The sequence below is a fragment of the Podarcis cretensis genome, assembly GCF_951804945.1.
Source record: "Podarcis cretensis genome assembly, chromosome: 3".
Classification (NCBI taxonomy): domain Eukaryota; kingdom Metazoa; phylum Chordata; class Lepidosauria; order Squamata; family Lacertidae; genus Podarcis; species Podarcis cretensis.
Window position 1 is genome coordinate 92,891,470 of NC_137172.1, and position 22,854 is coordinate 92,914,323.

At 43.9% G+C, this 22,854-nt stretch overlaps 1 protein-coding gene across 3 annotated transcripts; it reads left to right on the forward strand.

Annotated features, from left to right (window-relative positions):
* Positions 1 to 1,595: 1,595 nt before the first annotated feature.
* KLHL31 (kelch like family member 31) lies at positions 1,596 to 21,447 on the forward strand. 3 transcript variants are annotated; one of them, XM_079970459.1, is made up of 3 exons: positions 1,596 to 1,684; positions 6,130 to 7,333; positions 19,005 to 21,447. In XM_079970459.1, the coding sequence occupies exons 2-3, from the start codon at positions 6,162 to 6,164 to the stop codon at positions 19,735 to 19,737; spliced, it is 1,905 nt and encodes a 634-aa protein (XP_079826585.1). In that variant the 5' UTR covers positions 1,596 to 1,684; positions 6,130 to 6,161; the 3' UTR covers positions 19,738 to 21,447. The 3 variants fall into 3 exon arrangements, with proteins under 3 accessions (XP_079826585.1, XP_079826583.1, XP_079826584.1); XM_079970457.1 differs by having other exon boundaries at positions 1,608 to 1,789; XM_079970458.1 differs by lacking the exon at positions 1,596 to 1,684 and adding an exon at positions 3,772 to 3,915.
* Positions 21,448 to 22,854: the final 1,407 nt, after the last annotated feature.

Here is a 22,854-nt window from a genome sequence, read left to right on the forward strand (position 1 = left end):
ACGGTTGTGGACTGAGAAAAAGTGCAGTTGACCTATATTGACCTATGAAACACAAGGCATTGCCAAGACCTACTTAAGGGCTGGCTCACACCCTTGGCTATCGGGAGACCTCGTGATTATATCTTAATGGCTTCTGTTAGCTGCCTAGGCCTTGGCATCATGCGCCAACGATTTCCAGCACCACCAACAGTTGTCAATAAATAAACCTCCCTTTGGCTTAACGTTTTCAGAATCAGAACTAAAGTGGTTCAAGGCCGAATTCTTCTACACGAGCTGGGAACACAAACAAATGGAGGACTACATACCCCTCAACTGCTCTGGTTAAATTGGGACATCCTGTTTTTTGGCTCCGGGCTCACGTGCAAGTCACGAAACTCCCCTGAGTACATGGCCCAGAAGACACACAGCCTGGGTTGGGGGCTGGACATGTTAGAGGGTATGGGGCTAAATGCTGCAGAAGGGGAACAGTTTGCAAAGTGTTCAGGGCAAATGGTCTGCAATGGAAAGGCTGCCCAGATTATATCTTGGCCTTGCTAATGTGATCCAAAGGAAAGCAGAGCAATACATTTGAACACTAGCTTGACTGAAGGAGTTGCTGGAAGGGTGTGGCCATTGTCACATGCTGACAGCTTCTACTAGCCACAGGTGAGAGCTGAGTGCAGGGTGGGGACCAAAAGGGGACTTGAGAAGCATGATGTGTCCCTCACCAGAGATACTACCCATACCCTAATACCCTATACACGCCAATTTACAACGAAACCCATAAAAAGTTTTACAGCCTTTCAGTCTACGGTGGTACCTTGTTTTATGAACTTAATCTGTTCCGGAAGTCCTTTCTTAAACCAAAGCATTCTTAAACCAAGGCATGCTTTCCCATAGCAGCGGGGGACTCAATTTACAAATGGAACACACTCAACAGGAAGCGAAACATGTTCTGCTTCCAAGGCAAAGTTCACAAACCAAAACACCTGTTTCCAGGTTTGCAGCATTCTTAATCCAAGTTGTTCATAAACTAAGCTGTTCTTAAACCAAGGTACCACTGTACAGTGGTACCTCGGGTTACAGACTGTACAGTGGTACCTCGGGTTACAGACGCTTCAGGTTACAGACTCCACTAACCCAGAAATAGTACCTCGGGTTAAGAACTTTGCTTCAGGATGAGAACAGAAATCGTGCTCCAGCAGTGCAGCGACAGCAGGAGGCCCCATTAGCTAAAGTGGTGTTTCAGGTTAAGAACAGTTTCAGGTTAAGAACGGACCTCCGGAACGAATTAAGTTCTTAACCCAAGGTACCACTGTATATGAAAACCTGCTGGAAGGGAGGAGCAGGGAAAACTTTCAGTAGGCGTTAACCAAAGTTCAGAGGGGTAAAGGTTTTTTAAAAATGTAGTTATTCTAAGGACAATGTTTTTAGTCATTTACCCTGCCGTAGTACAGCAGCGATGGAAGGAATGTAATTTCTAGGAGCTTAACCCTCATTTTATTATCCTGTAGACGTCCAGTTAAGTTGACTTCAGATTCAAAGCCAAGCAAGCAGAGGAAACATAAACCCTTTTGGGTGACAGGAAAGGATGGGAGGGAGGGGTCATTTTTAAAGTGCCCCAGAGCGCAGGCTCCAGACTCTCTCATCTACAGTGGCAGCAGGGTCACACTTGAAACTTCTGTGGCTAGCTAGGACTTCTCAGGTGAAATCCATTTCCCCTTCCCCCTGCCTTTTCTCATTCTTTTCAAGAAATATTCTCGTAGACATTGTGCTGCTCAGTTCTGGGAAGACTCTGTTGCTGAGAAGGGTAAGGCTGCTTTCTAATCCTGTTCTTATTGAGCTGATTAGCTTTCTGGGTTTCTGAGCATTCCTAGGCGGTGGGGTGGTGGTGTTCCTTCTATTTAAGAGCTGAAAATGCCCTGGGATGAATTGCCTCCAGGCTACAAACTTAACGTGGCCAGCTATAGCTATGGGGAGGGGTGGAGGCCCTAAGGAAAATGAAGTTGGCAAAGGCTTTCCTTTAACTGCGTGTTTTCCTGTACAGTTTTTGACAAGTAATGTGGTGAAAGTTTGCTCCAAGAAAAAGCCGCAAGGACTTTTGCTGCTAAAATTTCACAGGGCTGGCGGCACTTCCCTGCTAGCATGTCATAGAAAAACAATGGTTTTAAATATTGATAAAATTTGTTTTTAAATTATTATTTTTTTAAAAAAACCTGAGCTACAAATCCTTACATAGATCTCATATTAAGCTTTAAATATGTAAAGGATACTTGGCTGTCTTTAAATGTTCATTGCACTTGCCAAAGGAATATCGGCATAGCCAGCTAAGAGAGAATTGATACATATCCAAAGCATGCTGGCTATTTTCAACCTGTACCGGTGAAATAAACAGAATTTTTTTTTTTTTTTTTTAGTAATGGAGAACAGAAAGGGCTGCAAATGTACACCTGGCAATATTTCTTTTTTTCTCCCTTAAAAAGAATTAAAACCCCAAGCACGAAATGCACTTTAAACTGGACGTGCCTTAAAATGGCAAGCGGCTTTGAGAGACCCCAGAGAGCGATGCTATTCTTGGAAACGTCCCTGATAGCTTTCAACAGATGCAGCTTGAGGAATGCAGCTGGGGGGGGGGGAGAGCAGCTGACCCGCCACTTTGGCAAAGTGACATTCTGGGACCTCTGCTCATTCTGGTACACGGGTGATGGCTGATGCTTCTAACACACACACACACACACACACACACAATCATCTCGCTCGCTTGCACATAGCTGCCACCTAGCAGGAGGGACTGGGTGACAGGTGGACGCCATACCTCCTGAAAGAGGAACTAACCATTCCTTTCTATACTTAAAATGCTGAATGGCTCGTGCTTTTTAAAAACTGTGTGCAAGAAAGAGCTAATGCAGATGGTACTCCACTATACAGCATTCCTTAACCCTTGCCTGTTTTAACATTTGGCATCGCTCTTTGAAGGGGACTCGCAGGGGCTTGTTTCGGGCTGCCAATGCACTCGCTTGATCTAAAATGTTCATTACATTTTGATTTTCCTCTTCCTCCAAGCAGATCAAATGTGGATCAAATGTCTTCTCCCTTCACTATTCTATCCTCAGGACTGACTCTTGGGGTTTGGTTATGCTGAGATAGAGTGACTGGTCCAAAATTATGCTCTATGGCTTAGAGAAGATTTGAACTCAGGTCCTAGTCTACCTTATCAAGAGCATCCAAATCCATGTAGGTGATGCTTCACTCTGTCACATACCCTCCAACACTTCTCCATAGCTGTCAACATTTCCCTTTTTTTAAGGGACATTCCCTTATTCCAAATAGGATTCTTCCCAAGGAAAGGGAAAAGTTGACAGCTATGCATTTCTCCGATGAAAATAGGGATGTCCCATTCCATAATGATATTTTTTACTATTTATACCCCACACATCTTACTGAGTTGCCCCAGCCACTCTGGGCAGTGTCCAACATATATAAAAACAAAATAAAACATTAAACTTTTCTTTTAAAAAACTTCCCTATACAGGCTTGTCTTCAGACAGCTCAGGGATCGCATAACTCCACACCCTCCAATATTTCTCCAGTGAAAATAGGGACATCCCAAGGAAAAGTGGGACATTCCGGGATCAAATCAGAAACCGGGATGACTTCTCTAAATCAGGGATGTCCCTGGAAAATAGGGACACTTGGAAGGTTGGTTTCTCATTGGTCCTCTACCAACCCTACAGGCCTGAGTTGTAGGCAATAATGTGGGTTGCTGGCTTTCTGCTTTTGGCATTACAACAGTTTCACCCAGCCGGGTGCCCTTCAATGTTGTTTGAGGCTGGCATAGCACTTGTCTTATGAGGAGGAAGAAGCGACTGAATTATTCAGGAAAGTTTCCCATGTCATGTGACAGAGTACTCAGCTGGAAGTCTGGATCAATTCATGGTGAGAGTTTAGACCAGAAAGCTGGTTTGGTGAAAACCAAAATGCACAAATCTGCCAGTGCTTTGTGGGGACAAACTGTAAATTAGGCTGGTCTGCAATTGCTCAAAAGATAAATCCTGCTGATTTCAGTGGGGCAGGTGCAAATAAATATTGAGGTCATCCATAACCATTTTCCTGCCAATACAAGTAGGATTTTGTTTTGCTTCCCTGTACTCCTGGTCCTTTGGTGGAGCTCTATATAATTTAATACCATTTCAGATCCCCAACTACTACATGGTCTGAAAAGAAGGGAGGTTGTTGATTTCAGCTGAATGCAAATTAAACACGTGCTGTACTCAGTGTTGTATGGCGCTTGCCACATGGGCAAGGAGTGAAGAAACATTACTTGTCATGAGGAAAACTGTCATGTGAACCCATCTTAAAAATTCATCTATGCTGTTATTGTATTATTATTATTGGATTTTTTTACAGTGCATTTATTGTATTACTATCTTTCTGCACCTTATTTTAATGTATACCATTTACTATCTTTTGTTTCATAATTTCTGTAAATTGCTTAAGGATTTTGATCAAAGATGTTAAGCTGTATGTAAAATGTCCTGACAATAATTAAAACAGGTTATTATTTTTATTGTTAAGTAAGTAAGTAAGTAAAATTGTATTCCGCCCTACACAATATAAAACACAAAATACATAATTAAAAACAAAACAACCGAATAATCTCCCCTCTCCCCAGGCTATTTTTTAAAAATACAATAAACACTTTTTTATGTACAACAAAACAGATTGAAAGACTATAGTGGGCCTGTTCTATCCAATTCAGTAGTAGTTAGGTGTAAAAGAGCCACAACTTTCAACTTGATTTATTATTTCAAAATTGTATGTTTCTTTTTCACTGTTATCTCTTAGTCTAGTCATGCTGTTTTGGAGGAAAATAATTCCCTCAGGCCGCTGAGTCTATCTACAAAAGAGAAGAGCAGTCTGTTCTTACATATGAAGGACAGAGGCAGTCTCCAGTTTAAGTGAATAAATATGCACATTCCCAATCCTGAAGCATACTGATTTGGAACTTCACAGAATCACAGAATCACAGAACTGTAGAGTTGGAAGGGACCCGGCAATGCAGGAATATGCAGCTGGTCCATACAGGGATTGAACCTGCAACCTTGGTGTTATCAGCACCATGGTCTAACCAACTGAGCTATCCAGGCTCAGTGGGACTTGCTTCATACTAAATGTGCTTTAGGATTGGGCTGCGAATCCTATCTATTGGTCAGCTTGTCCACACTACAAAAAAAGAAAAAAGAAAAAAATGGGGCTCAAGGTCAATGCACAATTTTCTCGTGTTATGGGCCCAGCAACCCTGTGAAGCAGATTGGTCTGAGAGATTATTTATTTATTTTAAAATTTTATATACCCCCTTTTCTTTATGTAGGTCCCAAAGCAGCTTACAAGCATGATATATGATATACATAACTTAAAACAGAAATTAAACCTAATTTTGAAACTGCCTATATAAAACAATGCTGCAAAACATCTCGGAAGCATTCAGGGTGAAAAAGCCTCCAAAAATAAAAACTGATTTGACCAGGCATCTGAAGCTCTGTAGGGATAGTGCCCGTGTATAACTTCTTGTGGCAGGGAGTTCCGCTGAGTTGGACCCACAACTCTAAAAGCTCAACTCATTGACCTGAGTCAGATTCTGGCCCACAGCAAACCACTAATAGGGCTCCCTGCTATTATCTCAGTGTCCGACTTGGGTGTGTCAGCCATTCAGAAAGCATCATAGTTTAGTGAACTCCCTTCAGGTTGAGGTCAGACAGGCCCACTCCCTACTGAACTTCTGAATATATTTTTATTATTTCAGCAGGCATTTAAATTGATGTTTGATTTTGTAATTTCAGCTGGTTTTTCTTTTCAGTATTATATTTTTACAAACCACTTGGGGAGTACGAGTTTGACATGAGACACTGAGTAGATACAAGCCACCATTTACCAAGCAACATTTATACACCTTGCATGAGGTTACAGATGTGTGTGATTGAGGAGTTTTCCGTAATCTCCTGCTGTTCCACTTTTCTTATTTTTCCGTTTCCTCTTGCTGCCTGCAAGGATGCTTTGCAGTCGTTTTCAGTGAGTTGCTGAAAACCAATGCACTTAAATACGGGTCTAAAAGTTGTCCTTTTCTCCTTCTCCTCCTTCTCCTTCTTCTAGCTAGCTCCTGGCTGTGATATTATATTGCAGTCATGGCGCCCAAGAAGAAGAATGTCAAAAAGAGCAAGGTGGATATCAATGAGCTGACCATCATCGTGGAAGATGGTCCTCTCAGCAAGCTGAACGGCTTGAACGGCCTTTTGGAAGGGGGGAATGGCTTCAGCTGTGTCTCAACTGAGGTTTCCGATGCTCTCTACAGTCCCAACCTTTTGGAAGGGCTGTGCAGGATGAGACTGGAGAACTTTCTCTGTGATTTAGTCATCGGTACCAAAACAAAGTCTTTCGATGTGCACAAGGTGGTGATGGCTTCCTGCAGTGATTACTTCCACAACATCTTGAAGAAAGATCCATCAACTCAGAGAGTGGACCTCAACGATGTATCTCCCCTGGGCCTAGCTACTGTCATTGCATATGCCTACACAGGAAAGCTCACTCTCTCGCTCTATACTATAGGTAGCATCATCTCCACAGCCATCTACCTTCAGATTCATACCCTTGTGAAGATGTGCAGTGATTTTTTGATGCAAGAAATCAACGTGGAGAATTGCACGTATGTTGCCAACATCGCAGAGACATATGGACTCAAAACCACCAAGGAAGCAGCTCAGAAATTCATCAGAGACAACTTCATTGAGTTTTCCGAATCGGATCAGTTCTTAAAGCTCACTTTTGACCGGATCAATGAACTTCTTGCAGACGATGACTTGCAGTTGCCTTCTGAACTCGTTGCCTTCCAAATTGCAACGAGATGGCTGGAATTTGACCAAAAAAGAGCAAAATATGCTGCGGATCTGTTGAGCAACATTCGCTTTGGTACCATCTCTGCCCAAGACCTGGTGAATTATGTTCAGACTGTACCAAGAATGATGCAAGATGCAGATTGCCATAGACTTCTAGTAGATGCCATGAATTACCATTTGCTTCCCTACCACCAGAATACATTGCAGTCTAGGAGAACAAGGATTCGTGGAGGATTACGGGTCCTGGTTACGGTTGGGGGACGCCCAGCTTTAACAGAGAAATCCCTTAGCAGAGACATTTTATACAGAGACCCTGACAATGGATGGAAGAGGCTTACTGAGATGCCTGCTAAAAGCTTCAACCAGTGCGTCACCGTGATGGATGGATTCCTCTACGTGGCAGGTGGAGAAGACCAGAATGATGCCAGGAATCAGGCTAAGCATGCGGTCAGCAATTTCTGCAGGTAACTGGTTATTTATAGAGGTAGTATGTTCAGCACATAACAGCTCCGGAGAGGGAGGGAGAGGGAGAGGCAGATGCATAAACAGCAATGGAAGAACAATCTTGATTGAGGTTGTTGTTTTTAGCATAGGTGCCTGTGATTGACAAATGCCATCCAAGCCGTGCCGAAAGGGAATACAGTGGTACCTTGGTTTATGAACTTACTCCATTCCAGAAGTCCGTTCTTAAACCAAAGCATTCTTAAATCAAGGCATGCTTTCCCATAGCAGCGGGGGGCTCAATTTACAAATGGAACAGACTCAAAAGGAAGTAAAACATGTTCTGATTCCATGTCAAAGTTCACAATACAAAACACCTACTTCTGGGTTAGCAGCGTTCTTAATCCAAGTTGTTCATCACTGTACCTGCAAAGGTCGGTTATTATTTTTGGAAGGAAGAAACAGCCAGAAAAAAATGCCTTTGTGACAAAGTTAGATTAACAGCATCCCTATTTATATGTTTACAACAGGGATGTTGCAAAGAGGAAAAAGCATGTACAAGCATGCTAGCTCCACTCCCTTTTTCCATTGACATTTGTATGTTCAAGGGTGACTGTCTCCTGCAGGAAAGCCTCCTGCAGCCATGGAAGACAATGGGGACACCGCAAGCAGGCTCATGCACGCTCCCCATTCGTTGTGTGTTTAAGTCCCCTTATGAACGCCTGAATAACTCAAATGTCTCGGATGATATGCATGTTGGATAAGACTCAAATGCTTCTCCACCCGAGAGCTGCTGGTGCTTCACAGTTGGCGTACTAATTTGAAATAGGATTAGTCAGGCACGTTTTCCTTTTCTTTGTCATAGTAATATATTTACTGGCCTATATTTAAGTGCATGAGACTCTTAATCTCAGGGTGACTGGTTTGAGCCCCACATTGGGCAAAAGATTGCATTGCCCCTTGGGGTCCCTCCCAACTCTACAATTCTATGATTCTAAATGGTGTAAGGTATCAAGTGCATTTGCTTTATTACCCTACAACTGGGGTATGGAACGGGCAGTGGTGTAGCGTGGGGGGTGCAGGGGGGCCAGGCGCAACATCTGGGGGTTAGGGTTAGGGGGCGCAAATCCACACGTTAGGGGGCGCAAATCCACGGGTTAGGGGGTGCAAATTACTTGCCTTGCCCCGGGTGCTGACAACCCACGCTACGCCACTGGGAACGGGGCTGCAGATGTTTATCCCATTAGTCCAAGCAAGAAAGGGGTGCTGAGAGTTGTGGTTCAGCAACCTCTGGAGGGACAAAGGTACCCTTCACCTGGCCTACAACACGGACAAGGACCCATTATCTTCTTTATCTCTTTGGGTTATCTTGCCAATATTAAAGTTGTCAGTGGGCCATGCTCAGGAGAATAAACGCACACTATCTTTTACGCACAGAAAACCACAAACACACTGGGAGCCAGTATCTGTGTGGGGTTAATGCATCTGGGCTTCTCAAATGTGAGGGGTGGTGATCATGTGATGGCATCACTGATGCTCAGGAGAATAAACGCACACTATCTTTTACGCACAGAAAACCACAAACACACTGGGAGCCAGTATCTGTGTGGGGTTAATGCATCTGGGCTTCTCAAATGTGAGGGGTGGTGATCATGTGATGGCATCACTGATTTCCCAACATGCACTGCATCAACACCAAACTAGGAACTGTTCAGGGTGTAGAAATGGCTGTGTTTCCCAGACAGTTTTGTGGTCTATATATCGTGTTTCTGTAAATGATGGTCATATGGTGTACAGTGGAAAGATTTGCACTGGGAGCCTCTTATGACCAGGCAGCCAGAGCTGGGTCAGAATGGTCATTTACTGTCTTGCCAGTGAGCAGCAGTTGCAGCCCAGTGTGGCATCTCCTCTCTCCCCCGGATGAGTAGGTTTAGATTGTTTCCCTGTCTGCTTCTGCGGCCACAGAGGCTCACGGGTTCCTGCTTAACCCATCCTTCAAATGAGCCAATCCGTGGCAGCCCTGGGGAGGGGCATGGCCATCTACTTAGCCTCGCCACCCACTCAGCACAGCATCCAGTCGGCTGGGATAATAATAATAATAATAATAATTATTATTATTATTATTATTATTATTATTATTATTTATATCCTGCCCTCCCCAGCCGAAGCTGGGCTCAGGGCGGCTAACAACAATAAAACAGTACAAAAGTACAACACAAACAACACTCTAAAATCATTCATTATAAAAAAACACGGGATGCTACCGTGTTAATCTTAACATGAAAACCATCCAGTGCTGGAGATTCAGGTTTGGGGAAAACATTTGGACAAGGTGTTCTCAGTAAGTTTCAGTGGACCCATGCCCACATCTTGTCTCGATGCATCCTTCTCCCTTTGGGCTTAATCAACATCACCTCCCACATAAAGAAGGCAGAACAAAGAGCCCTTGCTCCCTCTGCTCACTTTGCCATTGCTTCTTCTTCTTGCTCCTGCCTGCTCACTTGCTTGGTGATGGCAGGCAATCAGGCAGAAGCAGCAAAGAGGAGGTTTCAGGAGTTGACCGTGATCCCCCTGCTGGCAGGGTGTGCCTTAGCAGGTGCCCAACAATGCTGATCTCTGACAGCAGCCCATAAACTCCCTTATTTTATTTTTTTAATGCGAACATAAATAATTATACAACAAATCCTTCTCATCCTCCAAGCTGGTCATTCAGATGCATCTTCAAAACTGCCTGAAATGGCTTAGGAGTTTGGGAGTTGTATTCAGTGAAGTTTTACTCAGAGTAGACACACCAAAATTAATCATCATGACTAAGTTAGGCACATTAATTTCAGTGGGTCTACTCTGAATTGAACTTCGTTGACTGTCACCGATGGGAAGGCCAGAAGCACCAAGAAAGGTGAGTTGAATAAATGAATACATGACCAATTTTAATTCAAACATGATAAAACATGATGGACATGGGTAGCGGGGGAAAAGCACACAGACTTTTTATCCTGTCCTTCCTCTAAGGAGCTCAGGGTGGTGCACATGATTTCTCTCCCCCTTGTCCAATAATCCTGTGAGGTAGATTTGGCTGTTGGCAGGGGCGAAACTAGACTTTATTCCACCCGGGTCAAAAACTCCCCCATGTGTACTTGCACACACACACAAACAGGGTGGGAGTCTCAATGGTGCCCCTTTGGAGGCTTCACCCAGGGCAAAAACCCAGCTAGCCCCTCCATAGCTATGGCACTGGCTGCTGGTGGCTGCTGGTGTAAATTCCCCATTCTTCCTCTAAGAAGCTCAGAGTCCACTTATGCTTGGCTCCCAGGCAGAATTGCATTGAGTGTCTTGATTGCACATCATGTACCTCTTTTGCTGAGAATTCGTGCAGAGCATATGGAATGAGAAAATAACTCCCTTCGCAGTTTCCCCCAAAATGTGTATGTGTAGCAAAAGAGGCAATGTGTACAATCCCTTAAATTGGGGCAGCGGCTGTAGCTCAGGGGTACAGCACATGTTTTTAAGACGCCCTGGCATCTCCACTTCAAAGAATTGCAGACTGGCCGAGGAGACAAAACTGGGCTAAATGGGCAAACAGTCTGGCCTATAAGGCAGCTTCCTCACTGTGAATCTGAGGATGCTCATGAGACAAGTCCTCCTGCAACCCTTCCGCACTGTCATGAACATTGCTTCATTTCTTCCATGTATTTATAGGGATGTTAGAGGAAATGGCTTAGTGAGTTCCATGTATGGATGAGGATCACCCACAGGAGAGCAAGGTGCCCCTATATCTGGATTCTCATAGATTGTGGGTTGTGGCAAAGATGGATGGTTTCAGCATGGTTTTTACCATGCTTGTACCATTAAACGTGACAGGCATTCCTACTCTCGGATAGTATTTGATATGTGTTTCTTTCAAAGATATCCATCCAACACATTTAAAATAGAGACACATTTCTATCAGCTATGCAGAGAGCCTTTACAGTTCCATAGGTTCAAGCCAGATGTGATGCTAGACACATTGAGGGGTTTTTTTTGGGGGGGGGGCAATTATTTTTATTGATATTCCATAATTTTTAACAAATCCTCATCAAATTAATACAAATTCAATACAAATCTAAACGTTGACTTTCCTCCCACCCCAGATGTCCCCTCTATTTTCCTCCTTCCCTTGGTGCTCCCAATAAAATAACTTTTCCATCTCTCATTTCAAAATACATTCATCCCTTCTCCCTACACATCAACTGTTCAATTACCAATTTCTGCTATGGCTTTTATACATTGTTATAGCCTGTCCTCAAAACAGCTGAGTAGAGTAAATCCTCTTCTATCTCTCTATAATGACCGCTCCCCACTTAAAACGGGGGGCGCCTTTTGCGTGGACGCGTGCAGCCCTGGATCTGGAGTGGCCCCATCAGCATAGGCTTTGCCTTCCCTCAGGTGGGATACCTGGAGGTCCCCGCCTACCCCAGTGAGTTGTCCAATCCCACCTGGGGGAAGCGTTGCCAGGGAAACCAGGCCAGGTAAGGGGAGGGATTACCTGCCCACACAATAGAGGGTGGATCTTAATTGTTAATCCTCACTTGGCTCCAGAGCTCTATAAGAGCTTTATAAGAGCTCTATAAGAACTCTCTATAAGAGTCGTTCATCCATTTTCAAACATTTCCTTCTGATACCTCTTGAGTAACACTTTGCCTGAGAAAAACAGATCTTGCTTCCTCCCAGTCAACATGCATGCATTCCTCCTTAACGTGGCCTTGAACATTGTTGTCTGACATCTGGCCCCAGTAATCAACAATTCAGCCTCACTGGTGCGATGTGCAGAGATGAAAATGAAACCCCTAGAATTTTTTGGTATAAATATATAATATACATCCCCCCCCCCAACGTTGCCAATCTCCCAGCGTCACCCACCCTTCACATTTTGCCAAATTTGATCCTCAGTTTTACATTCAACCAGCTCATTAATAAATAAACACAATCCATATCTCCTCTTTTCTGTCTGAAAGTCTCAGAAGCCGTCAAGATGGTATAGACTGTGGTCCATCCTATCCCTTTCACTGTTCTTATTTCCAACTTCAGGCTTCAAGGGGTGATGTGGATTTTACTGAGATTACACATTGCTAGCAGTCTACTATATCTTGGTGGGGGGAGCAGACAAGTGAGGCAGGATTTTCTATGGGACTGCCCCAAGTGGATTGCAGCTGTTATTACCCCTGGAAGAATAGTGCCCATTGGCATCAATGGGCATTAATGGGAATATCCAGGGCACTTCAACTACTGGTTTGGGAAGCAGTGTACACACTTTAGGCTGCAATTTTTTTTTTGCTTCTAACATTTCACCTTCCTTATTCCTTATTCACCTAACCTTATTCCAAACTCTATTCAGGAACAGGCCTACTGCTGGCTAGTTCCCTAATTTAAGACAAAGCAAGCCTTTAAAATAGAACTGGACTTTGGGAGCAACCCAAACCCAAGGTATACTGGGATGACCAGAGCTTGGAATAGGTGTATCTGTAGCTCAGCCAAAGAGACACTGGGCTAAGTCCTGTCTCAGCCCTGCTCAGTCAAGGCACCCAAAGGGGCTATTCTGGAGTACTGGTGGGGGCAGGGCAGGATGGGGAGACTTAATTCATTCCAAAATCCATTCAGCTTGGTCACATGACATAGCAACCCAGACCCTGTGGAGGTTACACACTGGCAGAAAGGGTGATGTGAGTCGAAGTACGAAAACTGAAGGACAACTGTCTTCTCTTCTGTGTCCAGGAAGTTCAGATCAAGTCAGTTTGCTTCAAAATGGGGACTGAATGAAAGCCTCAAGCATCCCTAAGCAGAAAAGCCATTTAGAAATGCACTGAGGATTCAGTCAGATTACTGGAATATTTGGGGGGGGGGGGTTAAGCGCTGCTGATAATGTTAAAGGTAAAGGTAAAGGGACCCCTGACCATTAGTTCCAGTCGTGGCTGACTCTGGGGTTGCGGCGCTCATCTCGCTTATTTATCTACCTATTTATCTACTTGCACTTTTGACGTGCTTTTGAACTGCTAGGTTGACAGGAGCAGGGACCGAGCAACGGGAGCTCGCCCTGTTGCAGGGATTTGAACCGCCGACCTTCTGATCAGCAAGTCCTAGGCTCTGTGGTTTAACCCACAGTGCCACCCATGTCCCTCAATGCTAGCTCTCATTAAAAGGCTTTAAAAGGTATCTATCCATATTTATCTTTCCTTCATCGGCTTAACATAAGAGCTCGTAGTAGAGCAGAACTGACAAGGAGAAGTCTCCTTGATGCTGGTTTTGCTAATGAACAATCCCTGTAGTGCTATTTTGAATAGTATTTAATCCTCTGCTCCCATGCCATTTCCAGCACTGTAAGTCACACACTTCCAGCTGTTATTAGCTCTGCTGGGATAGGGAGTGGCACATGAATAGCAACTGTACTGGAGAGATGGGGTTGTTTAGCAGGCCATCTGTGCTTCAAATTTCACCTCAGCCATTAGTTCAACAGGTACCTTGAAGCAAGCTGATCTCTCTGTCATGGCCATTATTCATTTCAGCAACTGCAGCACAGTTGCTCACAGACTGAGTTTATGCCATCCACTCACTTGTTATGGTTAGACGAGCCTCTCTGTCTCAGCCTCTTTCTGAAATATGGGGATGATAATATTGGCGTACCTTACAGGGTTGTTGAAAGGACTAGTGAAGTGCTTTGAGCACTAATCTTAAGTATTATCATGTACCAAGGGGAATATAATGGAAATCAAATTGCTCTTCCTTTACATCAGTCCTAAAGCCATGCTTGGGCTTGATAATTTTGAAATTAAATTATTTACTTCTGATCGTAAAGTTATCATTCAATAGGCACTAAAGATGAAACATGAAAAGAACGCTCCGTATTTTAATTTTGTAAATCCAGTATAGAACATATAATTATAAATGTTAACTTTGTGTTCAATTGTGGCTACAGGATATAAATAATATATTTCATAACTTGAACCAGCAAATGTATTTATATGCTTTAGAGTACTTTATAGGCTTATATATCCAGAGTATTTTTGGGTGGGATTCAGTCACATACTGGCAAATGCACGTTAAGCAAGTAAAGTTCATTTGGCATATTTGAACTGCTGCTTCTCCCCAGAAACAGACTTTTTGCGATTATAAAAAGTTATGGGGAAATGCCCTGGAAACATGGGATAGCAACTGCTTGATGCAACCCTGTATAACCTCCCCAAATGCAACTTAGAATGAACACTCAATAAATAGCTGACATAGTCTAACCTCTTGATCAACTTTGTATAACCAAATCTGGCAAATGCTTGGCAAGCAGTTGTCTGGAAACAGCCACTATGTCCAAATTAAAGCAGGTCACAAACTTTTTTTTCTTTTTGTAGCTGAAAGCAGAGTCAGAAGAGAGAGGAATACAGAGATTGAGGAACCTTATTTTATTCTATATTATTACAGAGTCGTAGGCCCTTGCAAGACAACTAAACAACAAGGCTGATATTATTTTCTTTTGAATTAATACTTTCTTTCCTGCTTCTTAGAATTAGCAACATATAGCAATGCAACAAATATTCCTATTCTCACAGGGCAAATTCTAAGGATGTAGGCATATTAATCTGTTGCCAAGAAAACAGCAAACAGTCTTGTGGCCCCTTTAATAACAAACAGGTTCATTGTAGCATAAGTTTTTGTAGATTGCAAATGTTACAAATCAGACTGGCTAGCAGCAACTATATTGCAATTGGAAGATTCTGTTACCCAAATTCTAAACATTTGGGCTAATATATTTTCTGAAGTTACTATAAAGCCAGGATTTTAATCCTACCGTTTCCTCACTGTTATCTGAAGCATTATGAGTAGTGCTATTGGACATTTTAGGAAAGGGATGAAGGTACTGTAAATATGACTTGAGAAGCCAGACTTGTTTACAGTGGCCACAAGAATGCCCGGACCGAAATTCTGATCCCAGAAAGTCAATAGAAAATACTCCCTCATTTATTGTGTGAGCCAACCAGACAGCCTCTTTCTCTTGCCCCTCCTCCCAATTTTACAGTAAATTATAAACCACCTTAGGTGCCTTGGCAGAAATACAGCATATAAATTAAATGAATAAATAAATACATACATAAATTCTATGTCGTTACATACAAATAACAGATGGGCTCATTTCACAGAGAATATAATAAAATTTAATGAAACTAGAATATGTTACTCCACAAAGTGCCATTTCTGGCCATTTCCAATATTAGATTTTGAGTCATGTACTTTTAACTACATTAACAAATAGTAAGAATATTCTCCAAAGGAGAAGTTTTCTGCCTCCATCTCTCTTTTTGTATGTGTATATGCATATGTTTTGCATTGATGTACGAGAGTCAGTGGGTATTTCAAACATTTCTGGGAAATAACTAGGGACAAATGAAATAAGTTTACTAAGAGAGGTGAGATTATATTAAATGTCCATTCAGTTTGGTTTTATTGGTGAGCTAGCAATTTGATTTTCCCCATGCCAGAATCAAAAGAATAGATACACTATGCATACTAAACTCAAGCTTTTTCCAGTACTCACACGCAACAAATTACTGGGTGATACCCAACATTAGTCATACTCAGAGGAAGCCCAATGATTTTAATATATCTACTCTGGGTATGACTTAATTAGATATCGCTCACTGGAACATAATGGGGGGAATATGTAATGAAGTACATAAATAAATAATATGAAATGTGCATATTATTAAAACTAGTTTTATTACAGAGCTGTTACCAAGCGAGATTCAAACATCTTACTGAGCCCAGCCTGCTGCTAGTACAACAATAATTTAAGACAATTGATGTCATAGAATCATAGAGTTGGAAGAGACCACAAGGGCCATCGAGTCCAACCCCCTGCCAAGCAGGAAACACCATCAGAGCACTCCTGACATATGGTTGTCAAGCCTCTGCTTAAAGACCTCCAAAGAAGGAGACTCCACCACACTCCTTGGCAGCAAATTCCACTGTCGAACAGCTCTTACTGTCAGGAAGTTCTTCCTAATGTTTAGGTGGAATCTTCTTTCTTGTAGTTTGGATCCATTGCTCCGTGTCCGCTTCTCTGGAGCAGCAGAAAACAACCTTTCTCCCTCCTCTATGTGACATCCTTTTATATATTTGAACATGGCTATCATATCACCCCTTAACCTCCTCTTCTCCAGGCTAAACATGCCCAGCTCCCTTAGCCGTTCCTCATAAGGCATCGTTTCCAGGCCTTTGACCATTTTGGTTGTCATGTCAAATGGTCCCCATTTTGTTCGTTGATTAAACTATGGACCTATTGAGCAAGCAGCTCAGCCAGTATTGCAATTCTTATGCTTTCCTTGGGATCATTCTTTCAGTGCCAACTCCCTTGTCCATTGTTTTTACATGTCTCCATGCTGGAAACCAAGGTAATGCTATCCAGCTGAGATATGAGTCATCATCTTACATGTGGTACAAGCGGTTATGAACTAGACTCCCCAATGTAGAAAGTTCTGTTTCCCCAAAGATATATGGCCACCAAGTTAGACAGTTTTCAAATGGGGTTGGATAAATTCGTGGAGGACAAGGTTATCAATGGCTGCAAGTCCCGATGGCTATATACATACCATATTGAAGGTCAGAGGCAGTATGCCTTTGAATACAAGTTGCTGTGCATCAAACAGCTGGAGATGGCTATTGCCTTCATGCCTATCATCGGGTTGACTGCTGTGGGAAACAGGAAGCTGGAATAGATAGGCTTTTTGTCTGATCCAGAAGGGCTTTTCTTATGAAGATGCATGTATGAGCATGAATAGGATCACAGTACCAGGGAAGGAAAGGGACATTGATGGCGCTGTGGGTTAAACCACAGAGCCTAGGACTTGCTGATCAGAAGGTTGGCGGCTCGAATCCCCACAACAGGGTGAGCTCCCGTTGCTCGGTCCCTGCTCCTGCCAACCTAGCAGTTTGAAACCACGTCAAGGTTTTCCTAGTTGAAAAGTAGATAAATAGGTACTGCTCCAGCAGGAAGGTAAACAGTGTTTCCGTGTGCTGCTCTGGTTCGCCAGAAGCGGCTTAGTCATGCTGGCCACATGACCTGGAAGCTGTACGCCGGCTCCCTCGGCCAATAAAGCGAGATGAGCATCGGAACCCCAGAGTCGTCCGTGACTGGACCTAATGGTCAGAGGTCCCTTTACCTTTACCAGGGAAGGAAGATTTTATCTTCTCCCACACGCCACTTTCTGGATGTAATTACCGCTCTCTCATCAAAGCAGTGGACAGGGTTTGTGACCCTGCACAAGCTTCCCATGCCAGAGTGATACCCCTGTTAGTTGCTAACTGTTGCTCCGCCCCTTCTCCGGATGCCAACTGGGGGGGGGGGGCAGAGCAAAGACGTGGTAGTGCAGGACTCCAGCCGACCATCTCTCCTGCCTGAAACTTCTATTTGCTCCATAGCAGCAATCATCCCGCTGCCGTATCATACCTCCCAAGTTCCCCAGGAAAAAAATGGGACATCACGTTTTCCCACACAAGATCGCAGCGGCCATTTTGGGTGCTGCACTCTCATGCTACGCTGTCACTCCGAAAAAGCACTTTTGGGGGCCGTAACCTCCCATGGTGTCCAAAAACATGTTTTTGGGGTGCCTCGTGAGACCTTACTCGGGAAAAAAGTGAATTTTCATGTTGAGAGCGCAGTGTACCGTAGGTCATGTGACTCACTCGGGAGCACATTCCGGAAGATGCTTGTTTTTGTTTGGGCTCTGGAAAAGTTGGACAGTATGCCATATAAGCAATGAGCAGTTTTGGGGAGGGGGTGATTTCAACTAGGAAAACAGTACAGTGGTACCTCGGGTTAAGAACTTAATTCGTTTTGGAGGTCCGTTCTTAACCTGAAACTGTTCTTAACCTGAGGTACCACTTTAGCTAATGGGGCCTCCTGCTGCTGCTGTGTGATTTTTGTTCTCATCCTGAAGCAAAGTTCTTAACCCAAGGTACTATTTCTGCGTTAGCAGAGTCTGTAACCTGAGGTACCACTGTACAGGAGATAAGAGAGTAATACAGCCTTTTTGGTCAACACTATGGCCCCAACCTTTAAATCCCTAAACAGCCTTGGCCCAGTATACCTGAAGGAGCATCTCCACCACCATCGTTCAGCCCAGACCTTGAGACTGAGCACTGAGGGCCTTCTGGAGGTTTCCTCACAGCAAGAGTGAGGTTACAGGGAACCAGGCAGAGGGCCTTCTCAGTAGTGATGCCCGCCGTGTAGAACGCCCTCCCGTCAGATGTCAAGGAAAGAAACAACTATCTGACTTTTAGAAGACATCTGAAGGCAGCCTTGTTTAGGGAAGTTTTTAATGTTTGATGTTTTATCGTGCTTTTAATATTCTGTTGGGAGTTGCCCAGAGTGGCTGAGGAAACCAAGCCAGATAGGCGGGGTATAAATAATAAATTATTATTATTTAATCATTATTATGATTGACTTTGGGCTGATCGCTGCTTTTAGTTTTGGGAAAAGCTAAGATCCGATAATGGGCTTGCATCTAGTTTAGCCCTTAATAATGGCAATGTTTGGGAGTTTTCATTTCTGAGAAAAGTAGCAAACAAGAGCGTGGCAGCTACAGCAAATACAAATGTTGTGGCTTAGAGCTGTAGACGAAGTTCGTATCTGGATCGCAGCAGTAATCCTTTCCCCCTCCCTATTTCTTCCAGGTACGACCCTCGTTTCAACACATGGATACACCTGGCCAACATGAATCAAAAGCGCACCCATTTCAGCCTGAATGTGTTTAACGGTCTTCTTTTCGCAGTGGGCGGCCGCAATTCGGAAGGGTGTCTCTCTTCGGTCGAATGTTATGTCCCGGCAATTAATCAATGGCAAATGAAGGCCCCTCTGGAGGTGGCTAGGTGCTGCCATGCTAGCGCGGTCATAGATGGTAGGATCCTGGTCACCGGAGGCTACATCAATAACGCTTATTCCCGCTCGGTTTGCATGTATGACCCGGCTAGCGACAGCTGGCAAGACAAGCCCAGTCTGAGTACCCCGAGAGGGTGGCACTGCGCCACTTCCCTTGGGGAAAAGGTCTATGTCATGGGAGGGTCCCAACTGGGAGGCCGAGGGGAAAGGGTAGACGTGCTTCCTGTGGAGTGTTACAGTTCTTACCCCGGCCAGTGGAATTACGCCGCTCCTCTCCCAACCGGCGTGAGCACCGCCGGCGCTTCCATCCTCAATGGGAAAATTTACTTGGTGGGAGGCTGGAATGAAATAGAAAAGAAATACAAGAAATGTATTCAGTGCTACAACCCTGGTCTTAATGAATGGACCGATGAGGACGAGTTGCCGGAGGCCACTGTCGGAGTGTCATGCTGTACCATTGCCATGCCCAATACCAAAACCCGGGAATCCAGGGCTAGCTCAGTATCTTCAGTGCCAGTCAGTATTTAAGTATTTAAAAACGTAGGTTTAGAAAGACTAGGTTAAACCCTTTTTTACGTGCCTATAGGAAGGGGGGCGGGGGGGGAGGTGACCTTTGCTTGCCAGTGAATTTCAGTTCTGCAAAACCAGCCCATTTTCATGTCATTGGAAATGCATGGTATGACCTGAGAAATTTAAAAAATGTAAGGCATTTGCCACGTCAGGACAAAGCCACAGGCCTCTGACTTTAAACATTAAAAGCACCTCGCTTCTTTCGAGAGCTGTTTCCCAGGTTGCACAGCTTATTTGGATAAAGTTCTCAAGAGTTGGAGCTTCGGCCTAAAAGAGGATAGGCAAAGATATCCAACATATATTTGAAAATATAGTACTCACGTGCTATGTAAAACTAACATACCGTTATCCCAGGACTATTCTTTTCTTTAATCAATTTGTATCCCACTTAATATTTTAAAGTCTCTTTGGGCTGCAATGCATAGGGCTATGTCAAACATCGCAGAGTGCCCAAAATGTTACCTGCATATGCATTAGATTTACTTCCTTCAATAATTTCCATGTAGGGGTGAGACAGCAGACCTACAGAAGTTCAACCCTGGCATTTCTAGACTTTGGCCAGCTTTCTCCAGTTTAATGACATCATTTTCACATAAAAGTTCTGCCCTAGGTTAATTAACATAGATCAGGCACGTCCAACTTCCAAAAGACTGTGATCTACTCCCACTATAAATAAACTGGCAGTGATCTACTTACTGGATTGAACAAGGGTTGTTGAGCTTTTTTGGGGGGGGGAGGAAGTAGGTTTAAGCTCATGTGCCTTTATGCTCAACTTTGGGCCACTTTTGGAAGAACTTCATTGGTTGACATTGGGGCAGGAGGAGCATTGGTGGCACCCCGGGGCTGTACCACAAAGAGTTTGCCAGCACGAGCCACCAGGCTGAGCTGCAGATCTGGTGGATTGAGAAACTGGACCTTCCTTAACACCAAGTTAAGGAAGGCCACTCTATAGGATGAAGAGCAGGTAGGAGCTGCTATTAAAAAACAGCCTTTTCACTGTGAAGGAATGTAATAATACAACACACACACCCCTCACTGAGTTAATGGCAAAGCCCCCATTGATCTTGACAGCTCCTGATTGTATTCCAAGAACTCAATGCTCTGCCTGTGTATTCAGAAGTAAGCTCCATTGAGCTTAATGGAGCTTACTTCGGTAGCAGTGTGCAGAGGATTGCAGCTTGAATTGAAATTCATCTCGGTCATACCATTCAGCTATTTTTTAAAATCTAAAAACTGGGGGGGGGGGGAGGGGGGATTACAGCATTTTTGTAAACACTACTGCATTAGATCTATAACAACAGCAAAAAAGGTTTGTACATTACTGGCTCATAGTAATAGGTAAGCTGAAATTGGAAAAAACACTTTGGTCCAATAAGGTAGTTTTAAGTAGTATTGTTTAGGGTGGAATGACAGGGGAAACTTTGGGAATCCAAAACCTTATTGTTAATTTAATAAAGCATTACCACTTGAATTGCTTATATTATATAGTATGGAAGAAGAATAGTCAGCTTTAACTAGATGAGTCTGAAAAGCATCCCCCCCGCCCCCCGTTTATATACTTGAATGGCCCTATCCATGTTGCTGAGTCATATTTCAAACCAATAATGTAAAAAATAGAAATAATCTCTGTCTCTTCACAATCTGCAAGAAAAAAATGACCCAAATTGTTTTGGGGGTTTTTGTTTGTTTATTTGTGTGTGTGTGTGTGTGTGTGTGTGTGAGAGAGAGAGAGAGAGAGAGAGAGAGGGAGGGAGGGAGGGAGGGAAGTGGAATAAATCAGGAGTGGCTCTATGGGCAGACTGTCCCCAAGCTAAGTATCATGGCAGGGTGGCTGGGGCCGTAGGCTCTGATAGGTTTAAAATCAAGAGCTACTAGGAACCAGGAACCAGGCAGAGGGCCTTCTTGGTAGTGGCACTCGCCCTGTGGAATGCGCTCCCACCAGAACAACTACCAGACTTTTAGAAGACATCTGAAGGCAGCCCTGTTTAGGGAAGCTTTTAATGTTTAACATTAATGTTTAATAATTTGTTGGAAGCTGCCCAGAGTGGCTGGGGTAACCCAGCGAAATGGGCGGGGTATAAATAATAAAGTATTATTATTATTATTACTACTACTACTGCTGCTACTACTATTAGTCAGGCTGCCATCCCATGCCTGGTGGGCCTTCTGGTGCCTGCTGGGATTCTTGCAACATTCTGGACTAGAACCCTTGTTTGATCCACCAAGGCATTTCTTACACAAAAGTCAAGTGCAGCAGTGGCTGACATCACTTCCCAGTGCCCCTTTTTTCAGTACACGGATGAGTGATGGGCAGCTGCCAGGGGTGCCAACTTGAATAAAATATGGGGGGGCAGGTAAGCCCCGCCCTGCATAATCAATCACATGACGTGGTGCACACACACCATTTGAATGGCAATGCCCATCAACTTGGGGGGGGGGGCACAGGCCCCTCGAATGTTTTACGGAGGGGGAGGCAAAGCCCTCTCTGCCCCTGGGAGTTGGTTCCTATGGCAGCTGCCATTGTAGTTTTCCCACAGTGCCTTGCAGCAACACTACATAACTAGGGCTCTGTGGGCAATTGTGGTGTCCAGCCCTGGCCAGAATGCAGACTCAGGGTCACTTCTACAATCCAGTTGTTCCTTCGGTGTTACGAGGTCTTTCTGAATACAGTGGTACCTTGGGTTAAGTACTTAATTCGTTCCGGAGGTCTGTACTTAACCTGAAACTGTTCTTAACCTGAAGCACCACTTTAGCTAATGGGGCCTCCTGCTGCCGCTGCACCGCCGGAGCACGATTTCTGTTCTCATCCTGAAGCAAAGTTCTTAACCTGAAGCACTATTTCTGGGTTAGCGGAGTCTGTAACCTGAAGTGCATGTAACCTGAGGTACCACTTTATACACACTTGCTTGGTGTGATTGACAGATAAAAGGGATTCTACACCCCCTCACCCCCCCCAAAGTAGGCCATTCAGGTCAGCCTGCCTATGATCTAAATGGGATGTATAGGTATAAGGCCTCCCTCGTTTGGAGAGGTAATGATTGTATGTTATTAAACATGAGCGTATGTTTGTCTCCC